General features: G+C 35.7%; 1 protein-coding gene across 2 annotated transcripts in view; it reads right to left on the bottom strand.

Annotated features, from left to right (window-relative positions):
• jub (LIM domain-containing protein jub) overlaps positions 1–20,829 on the bottom strand; it is an 81,710-nt gene that overhangs the window by 16,475 nt on the left and 44,406 nt on the right. For both annotated transcript variants that reach the window (XM_074130881.1, XM_074130882.1), the window contains exons 3-5: positions 1,720–1,889; positions 908–970; positions 199–329 (exon numbers count right to left, since the gene is read on the bottom strand). In XM_074130881.1, the coding sequence (XP_073986982.1) occupies positions 199–329; positions 908–970; positions 1,720–1,889 (364 nt within the window). The remainder of the gene's footprint in view (positions 1–198; positions 330–907; positions 971–1,719; positions 1,890–20,829) is intronic.

The following is a 20,829-nucleotide window of genomic DNA, read 5'->3' as shown; positions in this document are numbered from 1 at the left end:
TTTGATAAAAGCATGCATTATCTAGAGTTACCTGCACCCAGAAAGTAATCTACATGCAAAACCTAATGAATAATGAATTACATTTTGTGCAAGAAATAATTTGTCAATAATTTTTGTGCAAGGTTAGTTTTAAATCATGTTTCCTGTAGTTTTTTTTAATTAACTAGTAATTAACATTCAGTGATGATATCATCATACCTGTGATAATCATTGACACAGTAAATTTTATTATCTACATCGACTGTGAAAGGCACACCGTCCAGACACTCATTGCACATGTAACACCGGAAACAGCCGGGATGATACGATTTGCCCATTGCTTGTAATATCTGAAATGAAAAGTAAAATATTTTAATTTGAAGCCACTCAACTCTACGAGTATGTTGTACAAAATTTAGGAATTATTCATTAAGGAAGGATATTAAGAAGGTCTTCTCTTTGTCGTGGCGTATGCGCTCATTTCTTTGGACTCATGCTTGCTAAATTTAACAATAAATATCAAACTTCCTCAGAAGCTAGGTAGAAAGATCTCTGATGGAGTTAGATCCACTTTGCTTGGCATTTAGATTGGAGTGTGGAATGTCTGATACCCTAATTTAGGTCAATGTGGCAGGGCCTCTTAGGAAGCGACTGGACACCATTCTCTTGTCAGTCCATTCACGCGGACCCAATGGCGAATAACCATGCCATGTTGGGTGCGTTTTGAGTTGTTCTCATTGAAGTAGTTATTCTTCCTTGATTTTCAAATCAAGGGTACATTTTTCTCGTTTTTCAATTCGCCCCTTAAAGATGTTTTTTCACGGTTTTCCACCTCTTTAAGGTAGGTATCTATTTTAATGGAGAAAAATAATTAAGTTCATTGAGTTTACTTAAAAATATGATACTTAAAATAGCATTTATACTTTACCATTTCCATAATCAGATGACCACATATAGCGCACTTTTCTGCAGTCTGCTGGAATCCAGAATACTGGAAAATAAAATAAGGAAAAAAAGCATTAATTTGACTCGGTTTAATCAGAAAATATAAAAAAAAAAAATCTATATTTTTTACTGAAACAACCCCCCCAACCCTTCCCAAAAACTATTCAGTTTTCCGTGATTAAGGCAATGTCTGAATGGTCATTGGCGCCCAAAGCTTTCTCAGTGAACTGTCTGCTTCGGAAATAGTTTTCTCGTGAAAAACCGGAAGCTTGTAATCAAAGAGAAAATCTAAGAGCACAAAGCGGAACTGTACTCGAAATCTCAGCTTTCAGCTACTCAAATCATTACGTTTTAAATCGATTTTTATGAGGAAATTCATTCCAATTGGGTTCTTCAAGAAAAGCTGAATTGAATATGAAAGTCTTTTTTACAAGCATAAAAAATAAGCAAGACTAAAATATGTACTCTCCTAGTCCATCTTCTGGACTGACAGTTCTTTTTATGGACTAAATCTAAACTATTAGAAATTCAGTATTCCCGAAAATAATGGAGTGATGAAGGCGCCACGGTAGCCGAGCGGTTAGAGGCGAGACCTGTAAAGCTAATATGCATTGTGGTACTGAGTTCGATTCCCGGTCTGGGCCTTGTATTTTATTTAATGGTTAATAAAAGAACTTTACAGTAAAGCATGTTTGCTAGTCGCCTCCGTCCACGACACCTAATTGGTAGTTGAAGGCCCGCTTGAAAAAATAGGCGATTACTTTACTTTTTGCTGAAGTGATGGTGTGTACTTACCAGATAGTCTTCCTCACAGTAGACTTTGCCGTGGACATTATAGAACGCTTTACCCCTCAATGCTCGTCCACACGAACAACAGATAAAACAGTTTGTATGATAGAGGTTGCCCATCGCTTGACAAGCCTGGCCAGCTCCGGTCACCTTTTCACCGCAGGTGTGGCAGATACCTGTACAAAGATATGAAAGGTTATTTTAATTAATAGTGACGTAACAAATGTATTCAAATGAGGAGAGACAAATGCTGCGAAAAAGCACCATTAGCATACAATTCAGTTACCGTCCTCTACTTCGGTAGCTTCCTTTTTGGGTTTCTATAAAATTTCCCAGCCAAAAGTGCAAATGTATCGGAAGGTCTTTTTACAGATTTAGTGAAGTTTAGTTCAGAAAAATAAAGTATAATTTTACTTATGGAGACAAATCCTGACAGATCTTTAAGATGATCCTATGCAAATTTCCCGATCTCCTTTTACTAAGCTACTCATTCTTCTGTTACATTCTCAAGCCTCCCCATAGACTTGTCACACCTTTCCAGGACCTAACCAGTAGAGAGCGCCTCCCAGATGTGAGCATGAACCTACCATGATGCTTAATGTTCTGTTCCACATACATGCACATCTACCATGTAAAGTTAGGAATTCGTACTTATGAAAAATTCTCCAACATTTTAACAGTTTTTTCTTAGTATGTGTTTAAAAAAGAAAAAAAAAGTTCAGCCATTCCAAGAAAATTATAAGAAATTAAAAAAGATTCTAGGAATTTGGCCATTTTTTGGCTTTGGGCCGGATACCGAGAGTGATTTTTTTTTTTGACGTATTTTGAGCGTAACAACAAAACTACCGTTAATATTTTGATTATTATTTGACCACAAAATGAGTATTTCTAGTAAATGAATTACTGAAAATATACTGTATTGTAAAATACATTACGAGGGTCGTTTGAAAAGTCCGTGCAAAAATAAAAACTACTTAATTTTTTGGGGTAAACCTTTTTTATTTTTCAACATAGTCTCCTTTTAGGCTTATACACTTCGTCCAACGCTGCTCTAGTTTGTTGATCCCTTCCGAATAATAGGATTTGTCCAAGTCTGAAAAATAGCCATTCGTTTCTGCAATCACCTCCTCGTTTGAATAAAATCTTTTTCCCGCCAGCCATTTCTTCATATTGGGGAACAAATAGTAGTCCGAGGGAGCCAAGTCTGGAGAATAGGGGGGATGTGAAACGAGTTGGAACCCTATTTCCATTAATTTTGCGACCACAACTGCTGAGGAGTGAGCTGGTGCGTTGTCGTGATGGAAAAGGACTTTTTTGTGGGCCAATCGTGGGCGTTTTTCTTGCAGCTCGGTTTTCAAACGGTCCAATAACGATGAATAATATGCACCTGTAATAGTTTTACCCTTTTCCAGATAGTCGATGAGGATTATTCCTTGCGAATCCCAAAAGACAGTCGCCATAATCTTTCCGGCCGAAGGAACGGTCTTCGCCTTTTTTGGCGCAGATTCCCCCTTGGTAACCCATTGTTTACTCGTAGATTGTTCTTTGGTCTCAGGAGTGTAGTGATGTATCCATGTTTCATCCACAGTGACGAAACGACGCTTAAAGTCCTGCGGATTCTTCTGGAACAGCTGCAAACCGTCCTTGCAACACTTCACACGATTTCGTTTTTGGTCAAGCGTGAGCAATCGCGGCACCCATCTTGCGGATAGCTTTGTCATGTCCAAATGTTGATGCAAAATATTATGTACCCGTTCATTCGAGATGCCCACAGCACTAGCAATCTCACGCACCTTTACTCTTCTGTCATCCATCACCATATCATGGATTTTATCAATGATTTCTGGAGTAGTAACCTCAACAGGGCGTCCAGAACGTTCAGCGTCACTTGTGCCCATATGGCCACTCCGAAAATTTTGAAACCACTTATAAACTGTTCTAATCGAAGGTGCAGAGTCACCATAATGTTTATCAAGCTTCTCTTTAGTCTCCTCAGGCGTTTTGCCTTTCATAAAGTAGTGTTTAATCAACACACGAAATTCTTTTTCGTCCATTTTTTTGAAAATCACTCGACTTCCTCGATTCAAACGAATGCCAAACACAAAGAAATAGACCGATCTGGCTGAAACTTGGTGTGTGTTCTTCCAAGAGATGCTACTAACTAAACATAACCTCGATACGCGCCAGTAGTGCTATCTCTCTGACTTTGCACGGACTTTTCAAACGACCCTCGTACAAGGGTTCTGTGGCAGAACATCGAATAGGCATAACGAAAACAAAGACAAAACTCAATGACAAAACAAACCAGTTTTTGGAATAAACAAACCCAAAACCCAAAAATAAAAAAAATCAATAACAATTTTTTTAAAAAAACCATAAACGTTACAAAGTAGAACATAGTTTCCTCTATTAATAAGATATTTTACTGACATAAATTAGTTCTTTTCAATTTAATAATAAACATCCACTCAAACATATGTAAGTTACTATTTTTATCTTAGTATTCACAAGAATGCTAAAAATAAAAACAATTGTAATTAAGTTCTATCTAACCAAAACAAACTTAAGTGAAAAAGCAATGTAACAATATAATAAATACAAAACTTCTTAATACAATAACAATAAACAGAACAGAACAATACTGCTTCTTCAATATTTTATTTAAAATTCTTAATTGATAAAATTAATTATTATTTTCCTTTATACATCCTTTTTCTCCAATTACTTTTACGATATACATTCGCATGTACACATACACGTCAACATACATTTTTTTTGTTTGTTATTTAATCAATTTTACTTTTGCTTGCTTATTTCTTTTAACTTTTCTTTAAATATAAGATCAGAAACAATAGCATCAGTAAACTATTGAAAGATTTCATTTTTTACCTTTCATCCTTATTCTCAATTAATAAATAAATATTTTTATTTTTAAAAAGGAAAACAACAAAGCAATTTTAAACAAATTCTAGACGACATAAGTAAGTCATAAATAAATGAACAAGATATAAAGTAATTGCAAATTGCTTATGTTTACTGAATTAATTTGAAATTTAGATTCATGAATAATAGATGTATTTAAATTTCGTTCTGAAGTTTTTTTTTCTTTTTTATTTTCGGCCATTCACCATTATGTACTATTTTTTTGTAAGAATAAACATTTTTAAAAAAACAGCTCTTTCGAGACAAGAGTAAATTCAATGTAATCGTAGAAATGGTTTTTGAGAAAAGTCGATAAAATGTACGAAATCGATTTATTAAAAGTAGGAGACATCCAATTGGTAGATTTTTATCCAATAGCTTAGTGGGAAAAAAATTTAAAAATTCACGTTTACGGGACTTACGGGAATTAAAAAATTTGATATTACTGATTAAAGTATCTAATAAGTTTTCTCTTACCTAATACAGTAAGAGAAAGAAAAAAAAAATTGTAAATTCCTTAAAAAAAGACTTCGCTTGATGTTTTAGCTATTATTCAATTTCAATATGGTGAATAGAAAATATTTCTTATTGAAATGTCATGGAGTGGAACAGAAATAAAAATACAATAGTGTTGGCACTGGCCACCAGACAGCACCACAATAAATGCACAATCTATTTACATGGATGATTGCTAAATTTAAAAATATAAAAGTCCGAGTCAAAAATTTGTTTTGTACTAAATATTATTACTTTTATAATAAATCGTACTTTTATAATCTTTGAATTAATTCTCATGTTTATTATTTTTTTTTTTTATAGATAAAATATCTTTAAAAAACGGGGGGAAAAAAAGGGCTGAAAGCTTAAAACTTTATGGTTTGGAGTCTTACTGCGAGTTCCAACTGTATCATTGGCATTCAAACTTCTGCGACCGGAAGCGCAAGTTTACAAAAAATAATTTTTTTTTTTTTATATAGTTTTTTTGATATTTACTCAAAAGTAGCTCTACTGATTTTGTCAGTATACTTGTAAATTCTAATAACACTCTTTTTTTAGAGCAATAAACGGTCTTATCTACGAACATTTATTTATACAATGTTAAACGAACTGCTTTAAGGCAGAATTTTCTTTTGATTTTCTTCATTACTCTGTCCACGATTCTGGGCTTGATGATCTTTTTTTATTAAACGTTATGGCGTGGGCAGTGCTACGACTATGTTATCTATTATCCCTATTTCTAATCCTTAATCCAAACATTAATTATGTAGGGTCTGCCAATAATATTAATTAATCTCTTTGTTGTCTAATGTTCCAGATTACTGGAGGAAATACCCGCTAACATTGCCAACCACATGTAGCGCTAGCATCAATCAGGTACTGTTCTAATTTTTATAACCACTTTTTATTGTATTATAATAATAATAATCATGATGCGTACTGGACTCCCGCGCGGAGGTCCCTAGTTCCAATCCAGCTGCTGACCCTTAGATTTTCTCTTCCTAGGAGCTTCTTACAGCTCACTGTCCGCGGTGATGGACAGTGTTGTCTGTAACGAGAGAACACTGTCCGGAGGCCGTACAGTGCACTGAAAAAAGCTCCGGGCGCCAATAACCTTAGATGTTGACGCGCCTTAAATCATTAAAAAAAAAAAAAAAAAGTTCACGATAATAAGTATGAGAAGTTTTAAGCTTTTCTAAGCTCCAGATTGCTAATAAGAAATATAAAAACTTAAAAAGAGAGCTTTACTGTGAATTCCAATAAATAAAAAAAATAGTAATAATTTCTGGGCAATAAGCCAGCGGCACTCTGGGCATTTACTTGTAACTCGTGAAGCTACTACTGAAGAAGAAGCATTTTCTACATTATGAGTAAATAAAATTATTATTTGTCTCTATCGAATAAATCTATCGATCTTTTTTTTTTATTTTTAAACAAATAACCATCGCTTTGAACACGAAAATTCTATTTTAAAAGGGCATTTATCGATTATGTTTGCTTACTTTCAATAAATATGTTTAAAAATAATAATAATAATAATAAGTCAAAAGTCATACTGGACTCCCACGCGGAGGTCCCGGGTTCGAATCCAGCTGCTGACCCTTAGATTTTCTCTTCCTAGGAGCTTCTTACAGCTCACTGTCCGGTGATGAACAGTGTTGTCTGTAACGAGAGAACACTGTCCGGAGGCCGGCAGTGCACTGGAAAAAGCTCCGGGCGCTAATGACCTCAGCTGTTGATGCGCAAAAAAAAAAAAAAAAAAAAAAAAAAAAATAAGACAAAAGTGTTTATTTGGAATCGCTTGTTTGATCTCTCAAAATACATCTAGTCATGAATTTGATTTCATGAGAGTCCACAAAGGCAAAAAAAAGTATAAAATTAAGGAAAAAATTTTTCCTGCAATCTCCAAATAATGGACAAATTGTTATTCTAAATTTTAGAATTTAGCAACAATTTTATCCTCCAAATAAATATATTTAACACAATATCTTACATTTTTAGGGGGTGGGGCAGTTGCACTCACTCACAGCGCCCCCTCTTGGTCAATCGCTAATTTTTTTGTCATTCCCCTTTTTATCATAAAACTTGCTGATAAAGCGCAATTATTATAATTGGCTGTTTAACTTCAAAATAAAAAGTGGGCGGATCACGTTTGACAGAAAAATAAAGAAAACTTTCGCCTACTATTTAAGGATAATTAAGCGATAAGCGATAATTAATTTCCTGTTACATGCCAAAAGGTGGTCATGCCAAAAAAAAAAAATGCACTAGACCAGCATCATTAGATGCAATACCAAAAATACTTTCCAGCGTTCTTAAAATAAATGTTCACCCAAAAAAATGTTTAAAGGAAACTAGTAGCGCTAAACTTTTTAGTCTGAAAAAACAAAACTTTTTCTGACCCAAATGACCCCGCGCAAAACTTGCATTTCCGGTGAGACGATAATTTTAAATTTTAAATTTGCAATATTTTTCCAGTAGCAAGAGAAAGTTTGAAAAGGTATAATACACTGCGAGAATTGCATCTCGTATAAGTCACGTAACGCCTGCGCAGTTTTAAAACAAGGCAATTATCAATTAAGTGAGAGGTCGTACTGCCGCGGAGTAAGGTTAATGACTTGTCTGTTAAAATATAATTAATAGTCCTTTAATTTTTTTGGGCAGCCTGGTGTTATAAATTTAGTCTTTTTTTAAAATGTCTTTTCTTGTTTTGCTTTTACACGTTTATTTATTTTTTCTCGCTGTAAGTCATCAATTTTTTTTTTAAATTCAATCTTTAATTGTAACATAACTTTTTTTGGGTGGTTTTGAGTACTATTAAAAGCATTTATTGTCTTTTAACTGTCTTTAATGTGATTGGGGCCAGCAGCCGCACAAACCGGAAATGCGACTTTATTGATGCGATTATTTCTAAGTTATTCATAAAAAAAAATGATTCAGCCGAAATTACTAATTAAATGAGGTTCTTTCTAAGAAGAAAACGTCATGATGTCCTTCCCTCTAAAGTTTGGTTCCTTGAGAACAAGTTCTGTATCCACCCCCATAAGATTAAGATTAAGATTGCTTTAGACGGGCGGTTCCACCAGAAAAGGGGAAGGAACGCAAATGCCCATTGTTCCCCGCCCACCCCTTATCTCATGAGAGATACCGGGGCTTTAAAACAACAAATCCGGCCAAAGTTTGCCAGATGCTAATATAATAAACTAATAAAGTAGTAACAGGACACTAGGGAGCATGACGACTCAATCGCCCAGTGCACCTGAATAAACCTAGAAAGTTCTGGTAAAGATTACCAGAAGCCACAATCTCCGGGAGGGAAACATTTACCCCTACCGAAGACGAGAAATCTAGTTTTAGAATAAACTGGACACACCTCTACAAAATGCCGCACCTCATAAGGGCGGTTGTTTTAATTCTAAATCTGAGAAAAAATAGGTTCTACTGTTGGTGCGATTTGGTGGAACAGATTGCTGAGCTTGGCAGAGACATTTCAATCCAACTGCACAGCCACATCAATCCATATTGACCCTATCCAAGGAATTATGGGGCACATTCTACATGATACCTTTTATTTGTCTACCTGGACACCAAAGACACGAGTTTTTGTTTGTATATATGTATATATATTACTACAGTCATTACAATTAAAGATTCAATTTGAATTATGTGATCGATGTTTCTCACAATCGATCAGCAATGCCACTCGCATTTCCTGCTATAAGAATTAGACTACCCGCGTTTCCTTTCACTTTATGTTGACTTATAATCGTAAAGGCTAATTCTAAAACAATGATATGTATTTATTTTGGGGCGGGGGTTGTCGCAGAATATTCTTTTTTGGCAACAATTATTTGAGGAACATTTTTTTGAAATGTTTCAACTCTGTAGTCCGCGATTCGATAAATTCGATTTATTGATTCTTTTTTTCGTTCGATTTGTGATCCAGTTCTTTTTTTTGTTTTTTTTTTTTAGAAATATTACCCCTGCATTTTTGGAGAATAATCCCTCTCTCCTGGATCTTAATCTTGAAATCAGATAGGTGACCAAGATAGTCCTCTAAACCCATCTGTGATTTTTTTTTTTTTTTTTTGAGGCCTTTGTACGAGGGGGTACCCAAAAATAACCGGAATTGCGTTGCCGCGCATGGAGCTTATGTAGTACGCATTTCTGCCGCTAGACGTGTATAGCGCAATTCCTTGCCAGTTCAGTCCTGCCTGTGTTGTCTGCCTGGCTTGTTCTGTTCATCTGCAGTGATTGTTTTTACCAGCGCTGTTTTGTTCTTTTTTCGTTTTTTATGATGGCAAGTTTAAGTGAACAACGTGCAGCTCTGAAATTTTGTTTTCTACTCGGCAAAAATGCTGCTGAAAGTGTTTTAATGTTGAAAACAGCTTACAAAGATGACGCTATGGGAAAAACTCAAGTATACGAGTGGTTTACTCGGTTTAAAAATGGCGACATGTCGATTGATGACAAACCTCGTTCTGGATGTCCATCAACTGCCCGAATCGACGAAAATGTTGAAAAAATTCGAGAGCTGGTGTTCACAGACCGTCGACAGACAATTGATCAACTGTCAGAGAGTAGTGGGTTATCTTGGAGCTCGGTTCAGCGAATTTTAACGGAAGATTTGGGGATGAAAAGGGTTGCTGCCAAGTTTCTTCCTCGAGTTCTGACTGACAATCAAAAAGAACATCGAGTTGAAACAACAGCTTGAAACTGATCCAGACTTTCTGTCAAAGGTCATTACTGGTGATGAGTCATGGTGCTATGGTTATGACCCAGAAACAAAGCAACAGTCGAGCCAATGGAAGACGTCATCTTCACCCCGACCAAAAAAATGTCGTCAAGTCAAGTCAAACATCAAAACAATGCTGATTTGCTTTTTCGATGCCAAAGGCGTAGTCCATTCAGAGTTTGTCCCCCCAGGTCAGACCGTCAATCAAACCTTGTATTTGGAAGTTTTGAAAAGATTGCGCAATAGTGTTCGCCAAAAAAGACCCGATTTGTGGCAAACAGGAGACTGGTTCTACCACCACGACAACGCACCTGCACACACAGCCATCTCTGTTACACAGTTTTTGGCTAAAAATGGCATGGTTCCGCTGCCCCACGCACCTTACTCGCCTGACCTGGCTCCGTGCGACTTTTTCTTATTTCCACGCATGAAAAAGGGCATGAAAGGTCACCGATTTGACAACATTGAAGAGGTCAAGAAAAAAACGAAGAAGGAGCTGTCAGCCATTTTTAAAGATGACTACAAAAAATGTTTCGAACACTGGAAGCACCGGTGGGACAAATGTATTAGTTGTAATGGAGAGTATTTTGAAGGGGATAAGGTTGTTCTGTAAAAAATTTGTAAATAAATAGCTTTTAAAAAATAATTCCGGTTTTTTTTGGGTACCCCCTCGTATGACGTAACAACTTTTCTACTTCTGAACTACTTATTGTTATTCTTAATTACCTTTTTTTTTTTTTTTTTTTACAAGAACGCGAGAGGCAATTTCACGGAACAGCAATGTTGTTCTTCGGAACACATTTTTAGAACCACTGCTGTAAATTTAGTGCAAGAAAGTTTTCAAGAGAGGTTTATATCATCATTTTCTGGTCCAAGTTGTTTATCTTACAATATTAATGAGTACAGAGAATTTGATGCTAAACTTTGCTTAAAAAATAGATCTGTATTAATATTTATATGAATGATTAGAAAATATAGTTGGACTTACATCTTTCAATGGGTATGAGTCTTTGTTCTAGTGGCGAGACCATTGCCGGCAGACGAAGACCAAGTCGTGGTAGTAGTTTTATTTAAGTCCGGTTTGGTGTAGTCAATTTATCCAGTGCATTGTTGTTGTCTTTGATATTTGTTTGAAATAATAATGATCTATCACAGAAAAAAACCAAACTGCTTGATTCTCTTTGTCGAGTGATCACAATCAAGTGGATAGGTACTGACACACAAAGATTCACTGAGGTGTAGATGATGTTGATGATGATGATATAAGAGCACTAGTTGTTATTAGTTGGGGGGAACAATTACTGGGAGCGAGATACTGCCAGCGAAGAGGGCCCACCACACACCGCAGTCAGATCTAGTTCTGAACAGACAGACTTGTGAGTAGAGCGATTGTGAGAGATAGAATGAGAGAGAGAGAGGTAGTGCTCCCTAGAACTCACAATAATAGGCACACGGTGAGACCAGACAGGGCTCTCTTCCAAATAGTTCTAACACACTTACAATCATCCTCCTCTATACACACAACACGCACACCGCTATGGAATAGAAGAACGACGTTTCTATTCTCCTCTCTCTTTCTCTCACTCCATCAAAGCCGGTCAAGCGAACAGCTGATCTTTTTCAAAAACAGCTGTATGCTCCTATTGTGAATAATATTCACGCTTTTTTTGAGACCCCGGTGAGTCGAAGATGCTTGTGAGATCATCATAATATTCAGCTCAAAATAATTTAAAAAAAAAAAGAAGAGAATTCAGCCTACCGGAAGTGCCATATTTTAACCACTTCCGGATAATTTATTTTTCTGTTTTTTGGTAATAATATTCCGGATTTACTTACGGGTATTTAATACAGTAGCACTGATCCGTTTTAGCAAGCGGAGTCAATCAGTTGTATGAGACGAAATTAAAGTCAAAATGTCTTACCTATGATGATGGATAAAAATCCAAAAACAATTACGACGACTTACAGGAAGTAAAAAAAAAATCGGCACTATTGCGAAACTTCCTATTTCGGGATGCACGAAAAACATCCTCTTATGAGGGATTAGACAGGGGGTATCCCAAAAAAGCCCTACATCAATGCGCCCTTTCCATAGATATTTTAAGATTTGCCCACCTTACAGGATGTTGGTCAGCCCTATATACAATCTCCTTAAAAAAAAACTTACAGTTTAAAAAGTTAAGTATAAGGGTTGATTAAACGCCAAAAGGTACACAAATCAGCAAGTACCCAACATTTCATTCAAGCTTAGTTGATATAATTTAAGTAATATACATTTTATCATAAGTATAACCAAATAATATTATGAACGAACTGGCCAGCATAAGGTTCTGTGACATCTAATAAATTCTAAAAAATGTGAAGGAAAAGTTAATGCAGCAAAATTACTTAAATTATATCAACTAAGCTTGAATGAAATGTTGGGTACTTGCTGATTTGTGTACCTTTTGGCGTTTAATCAACCCTTATACTTAACTTTTTAAACTGTAAGTTTTTTTTTAAGGAGATTTTTGTACCTTTTGGATAGATTTTCATTTTTGCCTATTTTGCAAAGTTACATATCTGCTTTACTGTTTTTTTTAAATTTGGAATAAGCAATTCTAACATTATAACCTGATAAGGTGTTAAGTAGGAACCGTAACTACCACTGGAGAGATCTTTTTAAAGAATGATTATAGTTGCGGTCCCCAAACCATCCTCAATATAACAATTTTTTTGAGAAAGCCTTTTTATATAAAATAGGAAGGTATTTGTACGTAAATAGCAAATTTAAACTGCGATTTCAGACCTTCCTTTTAAGAGGAGTAAGAAAAATAAACGGGCGATTACAGTACTTCTCCCTAAAAGGCAAAGATTTTGAATCGAACGACAATTCATTAATGTAAATAGGTTCACCAATTGAAAATTTTAACGATTTCAGTACTTCCTCTTAGTAGGTGTAAGATCATGATGGCACTTCACAGCCATGTAGAGGAGCTTTAATCACTTCTTCGTGCTAAATTTTATCAAAATCGGACAAAGCGTTATAGAAATATTGGTAATAATAGTTTTAGAAACGGCCTTACTTGGGTGGGGCAAACTCCCCTCCATATGAGGCGTAGCGACGAGACTTTTAAAGTGCAAATCTGTACAAAATTTCGATTCGAATGACACTTCATTCATGAAAATCAGTTCACTTGTCGATAATTTGAAACGATTGCTATACTTCCCCTTAACTAGTGTAAGAGCAGATCGCCGCTTTAATGTTACGTAGGGGAGCCCTAACTCTATCATCCTACAAAATTTTATCAAAATCGGGCTAAGATTTACAGAGTAATTAGTAATAATAATTTTGAAGGGGGCCTTACATAAAGGGGGCTAACTCCTCTCTAATTCGGTGTACAGCGTCGAGACCCCCAAAAGGCACATCTACATAAAATTCCGAATCGAATGTCACCTCATTCATGAAAATCGGTTCTCGCGTTTAGGCGCTACGTAGTTTACAAAAAAGGTAACAACAACAACAAGAAGAAGAAGAAGAAGAAGAAGAAGAAGAAGAACAACAATTTCTGAAAAAGCCGTTTTTGCTCATTTTCGGCAACTTTTTTCTCAAAATCTATTAGGTCTGGGGGGTTGCAAAAAAATTACAGTTATAAAGGAAGGTTTGCCCTATATTTTAAAGAAAATTTGGGAATTTTATCTTTTATAGAAAAAGAGAAAAAAATTGTCAAAGTTGGGTGTTTTTCAACGTTACGCTTTTTCGTGCACTTTTTGACGATCAATCCTTATACAACTGTCCTACCGGACAGTTTTAATATCTCAAAAAAAGTATTCATACACTAAGTTTTCTTACATTATCTACTGAACTTTTGGTTCTAGGATGACTATTTCTTCAGCACTGAAATCGAAGATAGTAACAATGAATTTAATGCTCTCATTTTCTTTTATAAACATGAAGAATTGATTAAAAAGCAGAAAAATAATTTATTGTATGCAAAATTAGTATTCATACACTCAGTCTGAATGTTATAATTAACGCTAAACTAAAGACCTTTGCATTTGTTTGTTGCCTGAAGCCTCCTTGGCATAGATTCCACCAGGTTTAGTGTCTCTTGAGATGTGATTTCTGGCCATGATTTCTTTAAGTTGGTTATGAGCTCTTTTCTGGAAGAACATTTCAATTTTTGAATTTTCCTCTCCAAATAAGACCATAAATTTTCAATAGGGTTTATATACGGAGACTGTGGAGGGGTGAGAAGTTGTTTTCGGGCATTTATAAAGCAGCCATTCCTTCGTTTTTTGGGCAGTATGTTTGGGATCGTTATCCTGTTGAAAGAATTTATGCGCTTTCGATGAGCACGCCAACTCTCAGAATGCCTCGCGTTAACTTCAGGGACCCTTGTTACGCCACAGACCATCAGGAATCTATGCCAAGGAGGCTTCAGGCAATAATAAATGCAAAGGGATTGCTTACAAAATATTAGGTCTTTAGTTTAGCGTTAATTATAACATTCAGACTGAGTATATGAATACTAATTTTGCATACAATAAATATTTTTTCTGCTTTTTAACCAATTCTTTATGTTTAATAAAAGAAAATGAGAGCATTAAATTCATGGTTACTATCTTCGATTTCAGTGCTGAAGAAATAGTCATCCTAGAAACAAAAGTTCAGTAGATTAAGTAAAAAAACTTAGTGTATGAATACTTTTTTTGACCACTGTATCTTGAATTAAGCACCACTAACCCTCCTCTACCTCAAGGAGTAATTACAGTGCTATTTTTTTATTTGGTCCTCACCCTTCTAGGTTTAAGACCTAGGTTAAGGGATTATAATTATCAAGTAACTCTGTGATTTTATCATACTCTATGCCTTTTATCTTAATAAAATTATCTATAAACATGTGTTCGGGTGATGTCATAATAAATTGATCAGTTTAATCGATTAAATGGAAAACAAAAGAATACGAAACAGGAACTCGTACTGTAAATTTTAAACAAATTTAAACACTTAGAAAGGCGGCATAAAAAAAAAACAAAAACAATTAACTCGCTTTTAAAAATGACGTATTTCCGGTAGAAATTCAATTTGAAATTTTGGCAAGATCACAAAGTCTTCCTCCTGCTGCTAGGGGAACGTGTTTACAAAATAAATGAAATTATATCTCCATTAAATTAACACGAATTTCAATTTGTCGCAGTAAACGTGTTTTAAAAGAGGAAGTCAGAGCATTTTAGAAAAAAAACACAAAATGGGCGCATTTAAAAATGATTTAACTTCATTAAACTAACATGTTTAAACATGATTGGAACTTATTTGTCATCCAGGTTTTGCACGCATCATTCACGTAGTTAATTTTTACACCTAATTCTAGCTGATGTATTATTACTATTCAGTGACCCGAATCGGCAGGTGTGTCTTAAGTTCTATTGCCAAATGCTTGCCAAAACTGTTTGTAAAACATTGAACTCTGCCCAAAATATTGACATTTCCTTAGTTCCTTCTCCCTCTTTCTTGCTTTCTTTTGTCTATCATAGCTTGGAGAAGGAAGTACCGTGATTTTAGGGGCGGCCCCCTAGTGCGGAAAAGTAGGGTTTTCCTATTTCCTCTGAAGGTGCATATGTAATATGTAACGGCCCCCCCCCGGCCGGAAAACCTGAATACTCACATGAATTTCCTTTATTGCAGTTTTTCTTAAGGCAATTTTCTTGCAAGTACAAAGAGTAAAAGTAATGCCGCTGTTGTTTTATGCTAGCTTTACGAGTATGTCCAACTATACCGGACTTAGGAAGCGACTAACAAACATACTTTACTTATCAATTTCACATATTCCGCTAAACAGATATATTTTCTTTTTAATTTGGAATTTTCTTTTATATTAAATTATTATAAAGGCAGTGGAGATCCCTTAACAGAGAGTTTAACCCAGGGGTCCAGTTCACTCTGTCCCTCAGACCGTTGGAGGGCCGGACTATAAAACAGACTATTTTAAAGTAAAAAAACAAAAAACTGGAACAAATAGAATATTTCAAATAAAGAACAAGTAAATTTAAATCACCAAACTGCCCAGTATTTCTGTGGGAACTAAGGGCCTGCTTTTGGCTAATGAGATGGTCCAATGTCCGGTTTAGTTATAGTGCTTTGCCTTTCTTCCTACTTCTGGCTGTTATTGTTACACTGTTTTCGGAGCCGGTAACCCGTGCATCCCGCTTCATCGGAAGTAGTACTGTACATGAGCGACACCACATATAGTGCTCCTCTCACTGGACCACCAATGAAAGAGATCCGCCCCTTCCGGAAGTGCGGCGAGGGCCGGATAAATGTCCTCAGGGGGCCGCATGTGGCCCCCTGGCTTGTAGTTTGGGGACCTCTGGTTTAACCCATTGCCCTCCCGGAACTCTCTTCAAAAGGAGCTACCAAGAAGTGCTGTTCAAAATAAAAATTAAATGATGATTCAAGGAAGTTTAAAGAAAAATGTTCGAGCTGTTTCCGATTAAATTTTTAAAAAAATCGATTTAGTACTTTTCTTCTTCCGGTTTGCTGATTGTGTTTAGAATCCTAATGCCAGATTGTGGTACCAGAGTTGAAATATTAAATATCATTTTACGATTTACCCAATTTGAGTTTTAATGTCCAAATACACACACCGGTAGAATAAAAACTATTTCGGATTTAGGGTATTTTAAATACGTAATTATATTCTCCTTACTATTTAAGTGAAAAAGGAAAAATAGCATGTAGCTTAAATTTGATATTTCATTTGATGTAAACCTTACTTTTAGATTCGGTCTAAAGTAGATAGCGCGATTTTCCCGCAAGTTTTAGTTTCAAGTCCAAATTATCGAGCGTTTAAAGGCAATAGTGTGATATCAAAGTTTATTTATGAAAATGAAACTATTAAATAGTAAATAAAACGCTTTATTAAATGATTAATTAGATTTAAGTATCTTCCGGTATCTAAATGCATTATTAGATACGTAAAACTTGCATCAAACGGTGGTAGAAAGAGAAAACTAGAAATATCTCCGTTATTTCCCAAGGTCATCAGCTGTAATCCCAAGGAATTTCAAGAGCGAATCTATTTTCAGATTCTTCCTCTACTATTTTGTTTCTTTGTAAATGATTAAACCAAACGTAAGCAAAAAAAAAAAGAAATTTCTAAACAGACTCACTAGATAGGAGCATTACAATCTAAGAAATCTGTTGGTAAACAATTACTGCCCCTGGCCAAAAGATTATTTTTGCTATTCCTCCAATAAGAAGAATATGTTGAGCCCAGTTTCCAAAAACTTGATCTACAAAAACTCCATAATCGAGTGAAACAGATTTCTGTCTACTGTTTATCTTGCTTGTAACAAGGTAGAAATTGTATAATGATCGATGGAAGATATCATTTTGGAGAAGACTCCCAAAAATCTGCTGCTGAGAAAAGTTTAATTGGCAATGGGTTTGAGGAAGAAGAAGACTGATTCAGAGATTCTATTAGGTACATCTCTTACGTTTCAGGGACGTATCACATCCAGAGTACCCCAAATACATGGTGTGCTTCTTTAGGAGTAAGTCAAAACTATTGACAAAGCTTGTACAAAGAACATACGTTTGTTTGTCCAACATTAATGCTGTTTTCGGATAATGTCCAGGGATACGAGGAAAAAAGAGGTAACGGAAGTGGCTGATTTGCATTACTCTATGTTCCTCTTCCGTCGGCCTTTATTTGGGGGGGGGGATTCTTTTCAAGAAATGTATTCATTCAACAGCAGCTGTAAATTTTTAAAATAGGTGCTGCCCTTATGGAGGAAAAACAAAAAATTATATGCAAATATCAGTGGAGGGGGTAAAAGATATTCAAGACAGGAAGTACAGATGTACGCATGTTCGTGCGCTTAGAGATAAATTCCATGGAGCTTCAAATTGGTTCTTCCAAATAAAAATATTTTTGGACTTAGCCCGGTTTGGTGCTTAAAAACAAAACTCTATGAAGTTAAATTACTTGTGTACTTTTAGAGTGTACTTACAAGCTGTAGACTGCCGACGATATTTATAGATGCGCCATTTATTATCGAGCTTATTCTTGCATTGCAATTACTGCAATAGAAAAAAATCACCCACACCCACACTTTTACTGCAGCAATTCACCAGAGTTCAATTCTTTCAGATTCTGTAGGTTGTTTTTTTTTTTTTAACTAGGGTGGGAACGACTTTGAATCCTCTTTTATTTCCAAATAACTTCCTTCATTTGGAAAAGTGACTATGGTGGTGTCCACCATCGCCGCTAAGGATGCTGAAATCTTCAAGCATTCTGGGTTCTAGTGGCGGAAGTCTTGACAGCTGGAGAGTGGTCCATGATACCGACTTTTTCGAGCTTTTAAAACTAGAGAGGTACTCACCAAAAATGATTGGTAATGAAGACGTAGAAGAGAAATCGTAATTTAAACCAGTAGTGGCTGCTAAAGATTATATATTATATTAGTTAATTCACACAATGGCAACCTGCATCCGCAATCACAGAGTGCGAAAGAGAAAGAAAGAAACGCACAGAGCGAGAGGAAGAGAGAGAGAGAGAGAGAAACCACCAAACACAGGAAGTGAAAGGAACCAAATTAAATTATAATCAAAGATATACTTACAGGAAATCGTCCTCTTTAAAAAATCACTCTCCAATCTAATATATATTACATCTAATTTTACTTTCATCTAAATGAGGTAAATGAGGAGGAGAGTAAATGAGGAGATTATAATAAATATGGAGGTAGAAAAGTAGTATTTGTTAAACAAGTCATTCAACGAGGATTAGCATTTCAGATAAATTTAATGGTGAAGGGAGGAGGAGGAGGAGGAGAAAAAATAAACTTTTAGAAGACCACACTCATGTTGAACAGTTTAAAATAGTACACAGGCGCACACTAGCTAGAAACAGCTCTTTGTGATTACCCCCGTCTAGCCTAGTATGAACACAAACACACGGAAAGAGGAACACTGGTACGGCGACAAGAACCAGGGATGCCCGATAATAAAAATAAGATTGTTGACTGACTGACTGACTGACAAACTTGGTTCACTCTGATCAGGCACAGACAGGATAGATGACAGACAAATAGAACATAAAGGGGAGAGTAAACAGATACTTTGTTGTATCCGGGGAACTGTGGGTGACTTTGTGCAGGCGTATTTTTGCAGGGCGGGGACCTTCGTCAGCATACCCTGGACACACCTCAATTCTCATGGCTATTCTCATTGCGTGTTAATAAAAAAATAATCAGGTTATACATACTCGCACGACTATTTCATCTATCGTAATTTACTTAATTAAAACTTTAAAAAAAAGCCCCCCAAACTGTTGTATAGTTAGACTTCCAGGAAAATTTCCAACTTAATTGTAATTCTATCGTAATTATGCTAACATAATAGTACCACTGATTTTATCCTTCACTTCACCAATCACTTCCTTTATCACTTTTTCTAAAACTGCACTTTCATTCTACCAATACAAGTGCACATTAATTGTAGAAAGTGCTTGGGGAATTAGAAAAAATCTTTTGAAATATCTCCTCTCTCTCTCTCACTATTGTTCCCTTTCTATTCCCAAAGATCCTCTCCAAAAAATTCTGAGGTTGACTCCCATTTCTCCACAGCATAATATGTTGTTGAAGAGTGTGGTAGAAGGATTTTATCGCAAAAACCGGTCTTTGGAATAAGTTCTGATGAAGTCGTCTCTATTAACGGATCGCTGGAGCAATTTTTTTTTGGTTGGGAGCACCATGTTTAATGGGATTTTTGTCATTGAAATCTGTTGAAACAAATAGCCGTAGTAGATAGTTTACTGGAGGAGTAACAAGTCATACTTTTGACTAGCAAAGTGTTACCAGCTCACGGTAAACACCTGATAAATGAGGAATACAACACATCCACTCTATCCGCTTTGTGTAACCAAGTCGGTTCAAAAAGATACAAAAGAAGATTACAATAATGTATAGCATACGCCTACTCAAGGTTGGTTAAATGAAACATAAAGTGAGATTTACTTTTTTCCCCTCTATCCCGCGACAGAGGCGTTAGGCCATATTTTTGTCTGGCAGCCGAATATATAATAGGTTGCTGGGCTGCAGCGCAGATCCAGGAGGCACGTAGAGGACGCGATCTACTTCGCCCCCCTCATTGTACTGTAATTTATTTAATTGATCAAGTGATTTACTGTAATGTGGTTATGCATAAGCCTGAAACAATTACTCACAAATTAACAGATTAATGTAGCTTTACGTAGGATCTTTCTAGTCCAGGAACGTCCTACAAAACGAGATTGCACCAGTGTACAATAGCAAAGGTAAAAAAGAAGTAGCTCGAATTACTTACTTCACTAACGTAGAGAAGTGTGCAGTGTTAATCATGAGTGTAAGGTCGACCTACATAAGTCTAGTGAGTTGTTAACATGGTTAAATGTGAATATAAGATAGTCCTATATAAGTCTAGTGAGCCTTCAACATGGTTAGATGTGAGTGTAAGATAGTCAAATGAGTTGTGTACATGATTAAATATGAGTGTAAGATAGTTCTATATAAGTCTAGTGAGCCATCAACATGGTTAAATATGAGTGTAAGATAGTTCTATATAAGTCTAGTAAGTTGCCAACATGGTTAAATGTGAGTGTAAGATAGACCTATATAAGTCTAGTGAGTTGTGAACATGATTAAATATGAGTGTAAGGTGGTCCTATATAAGTCTAGTGAGTTGCCAACATGGTTAGATGTGAGTGTAAGATAGACCTATATAAGTCTAGTGAGTTGTGAACATGATTAAATATGAGTGTAAGATAGTCCTATATAAGTGTAGTGAGTCGTCATCGTGGTTAAATGTGAGTGTATGATAGACCTATATAAGTCTAGTGTGTCATCAACATGGTTAAATGTGTGTGCAAGATAGACCTATATAAGTCTAGTGAGTTGTGAACATGATTAAATATGAGTGTAAGATAGTCCTATATAAG

This window comes from Rhodnius prolixus, unplaced genomic scaffold (genome assembly GCF_049639745.1).
Source record: "Rhodnius prolixus isolate KJV_2025 unplaced genomic scaffold, Rpr scaffold_4, whole genome shotgun sequence".
Taxonomy (NCBI): domain Eukaryota; kingdom Metazoa; phylum Arthropoda; class Insecta; order Hemiptera; family Reduviidae; genus Rhodnius; species Rhodnius prolixus.
This window is presented reverse-complemented; position numbering and strand designations above follow the sequence as displayed.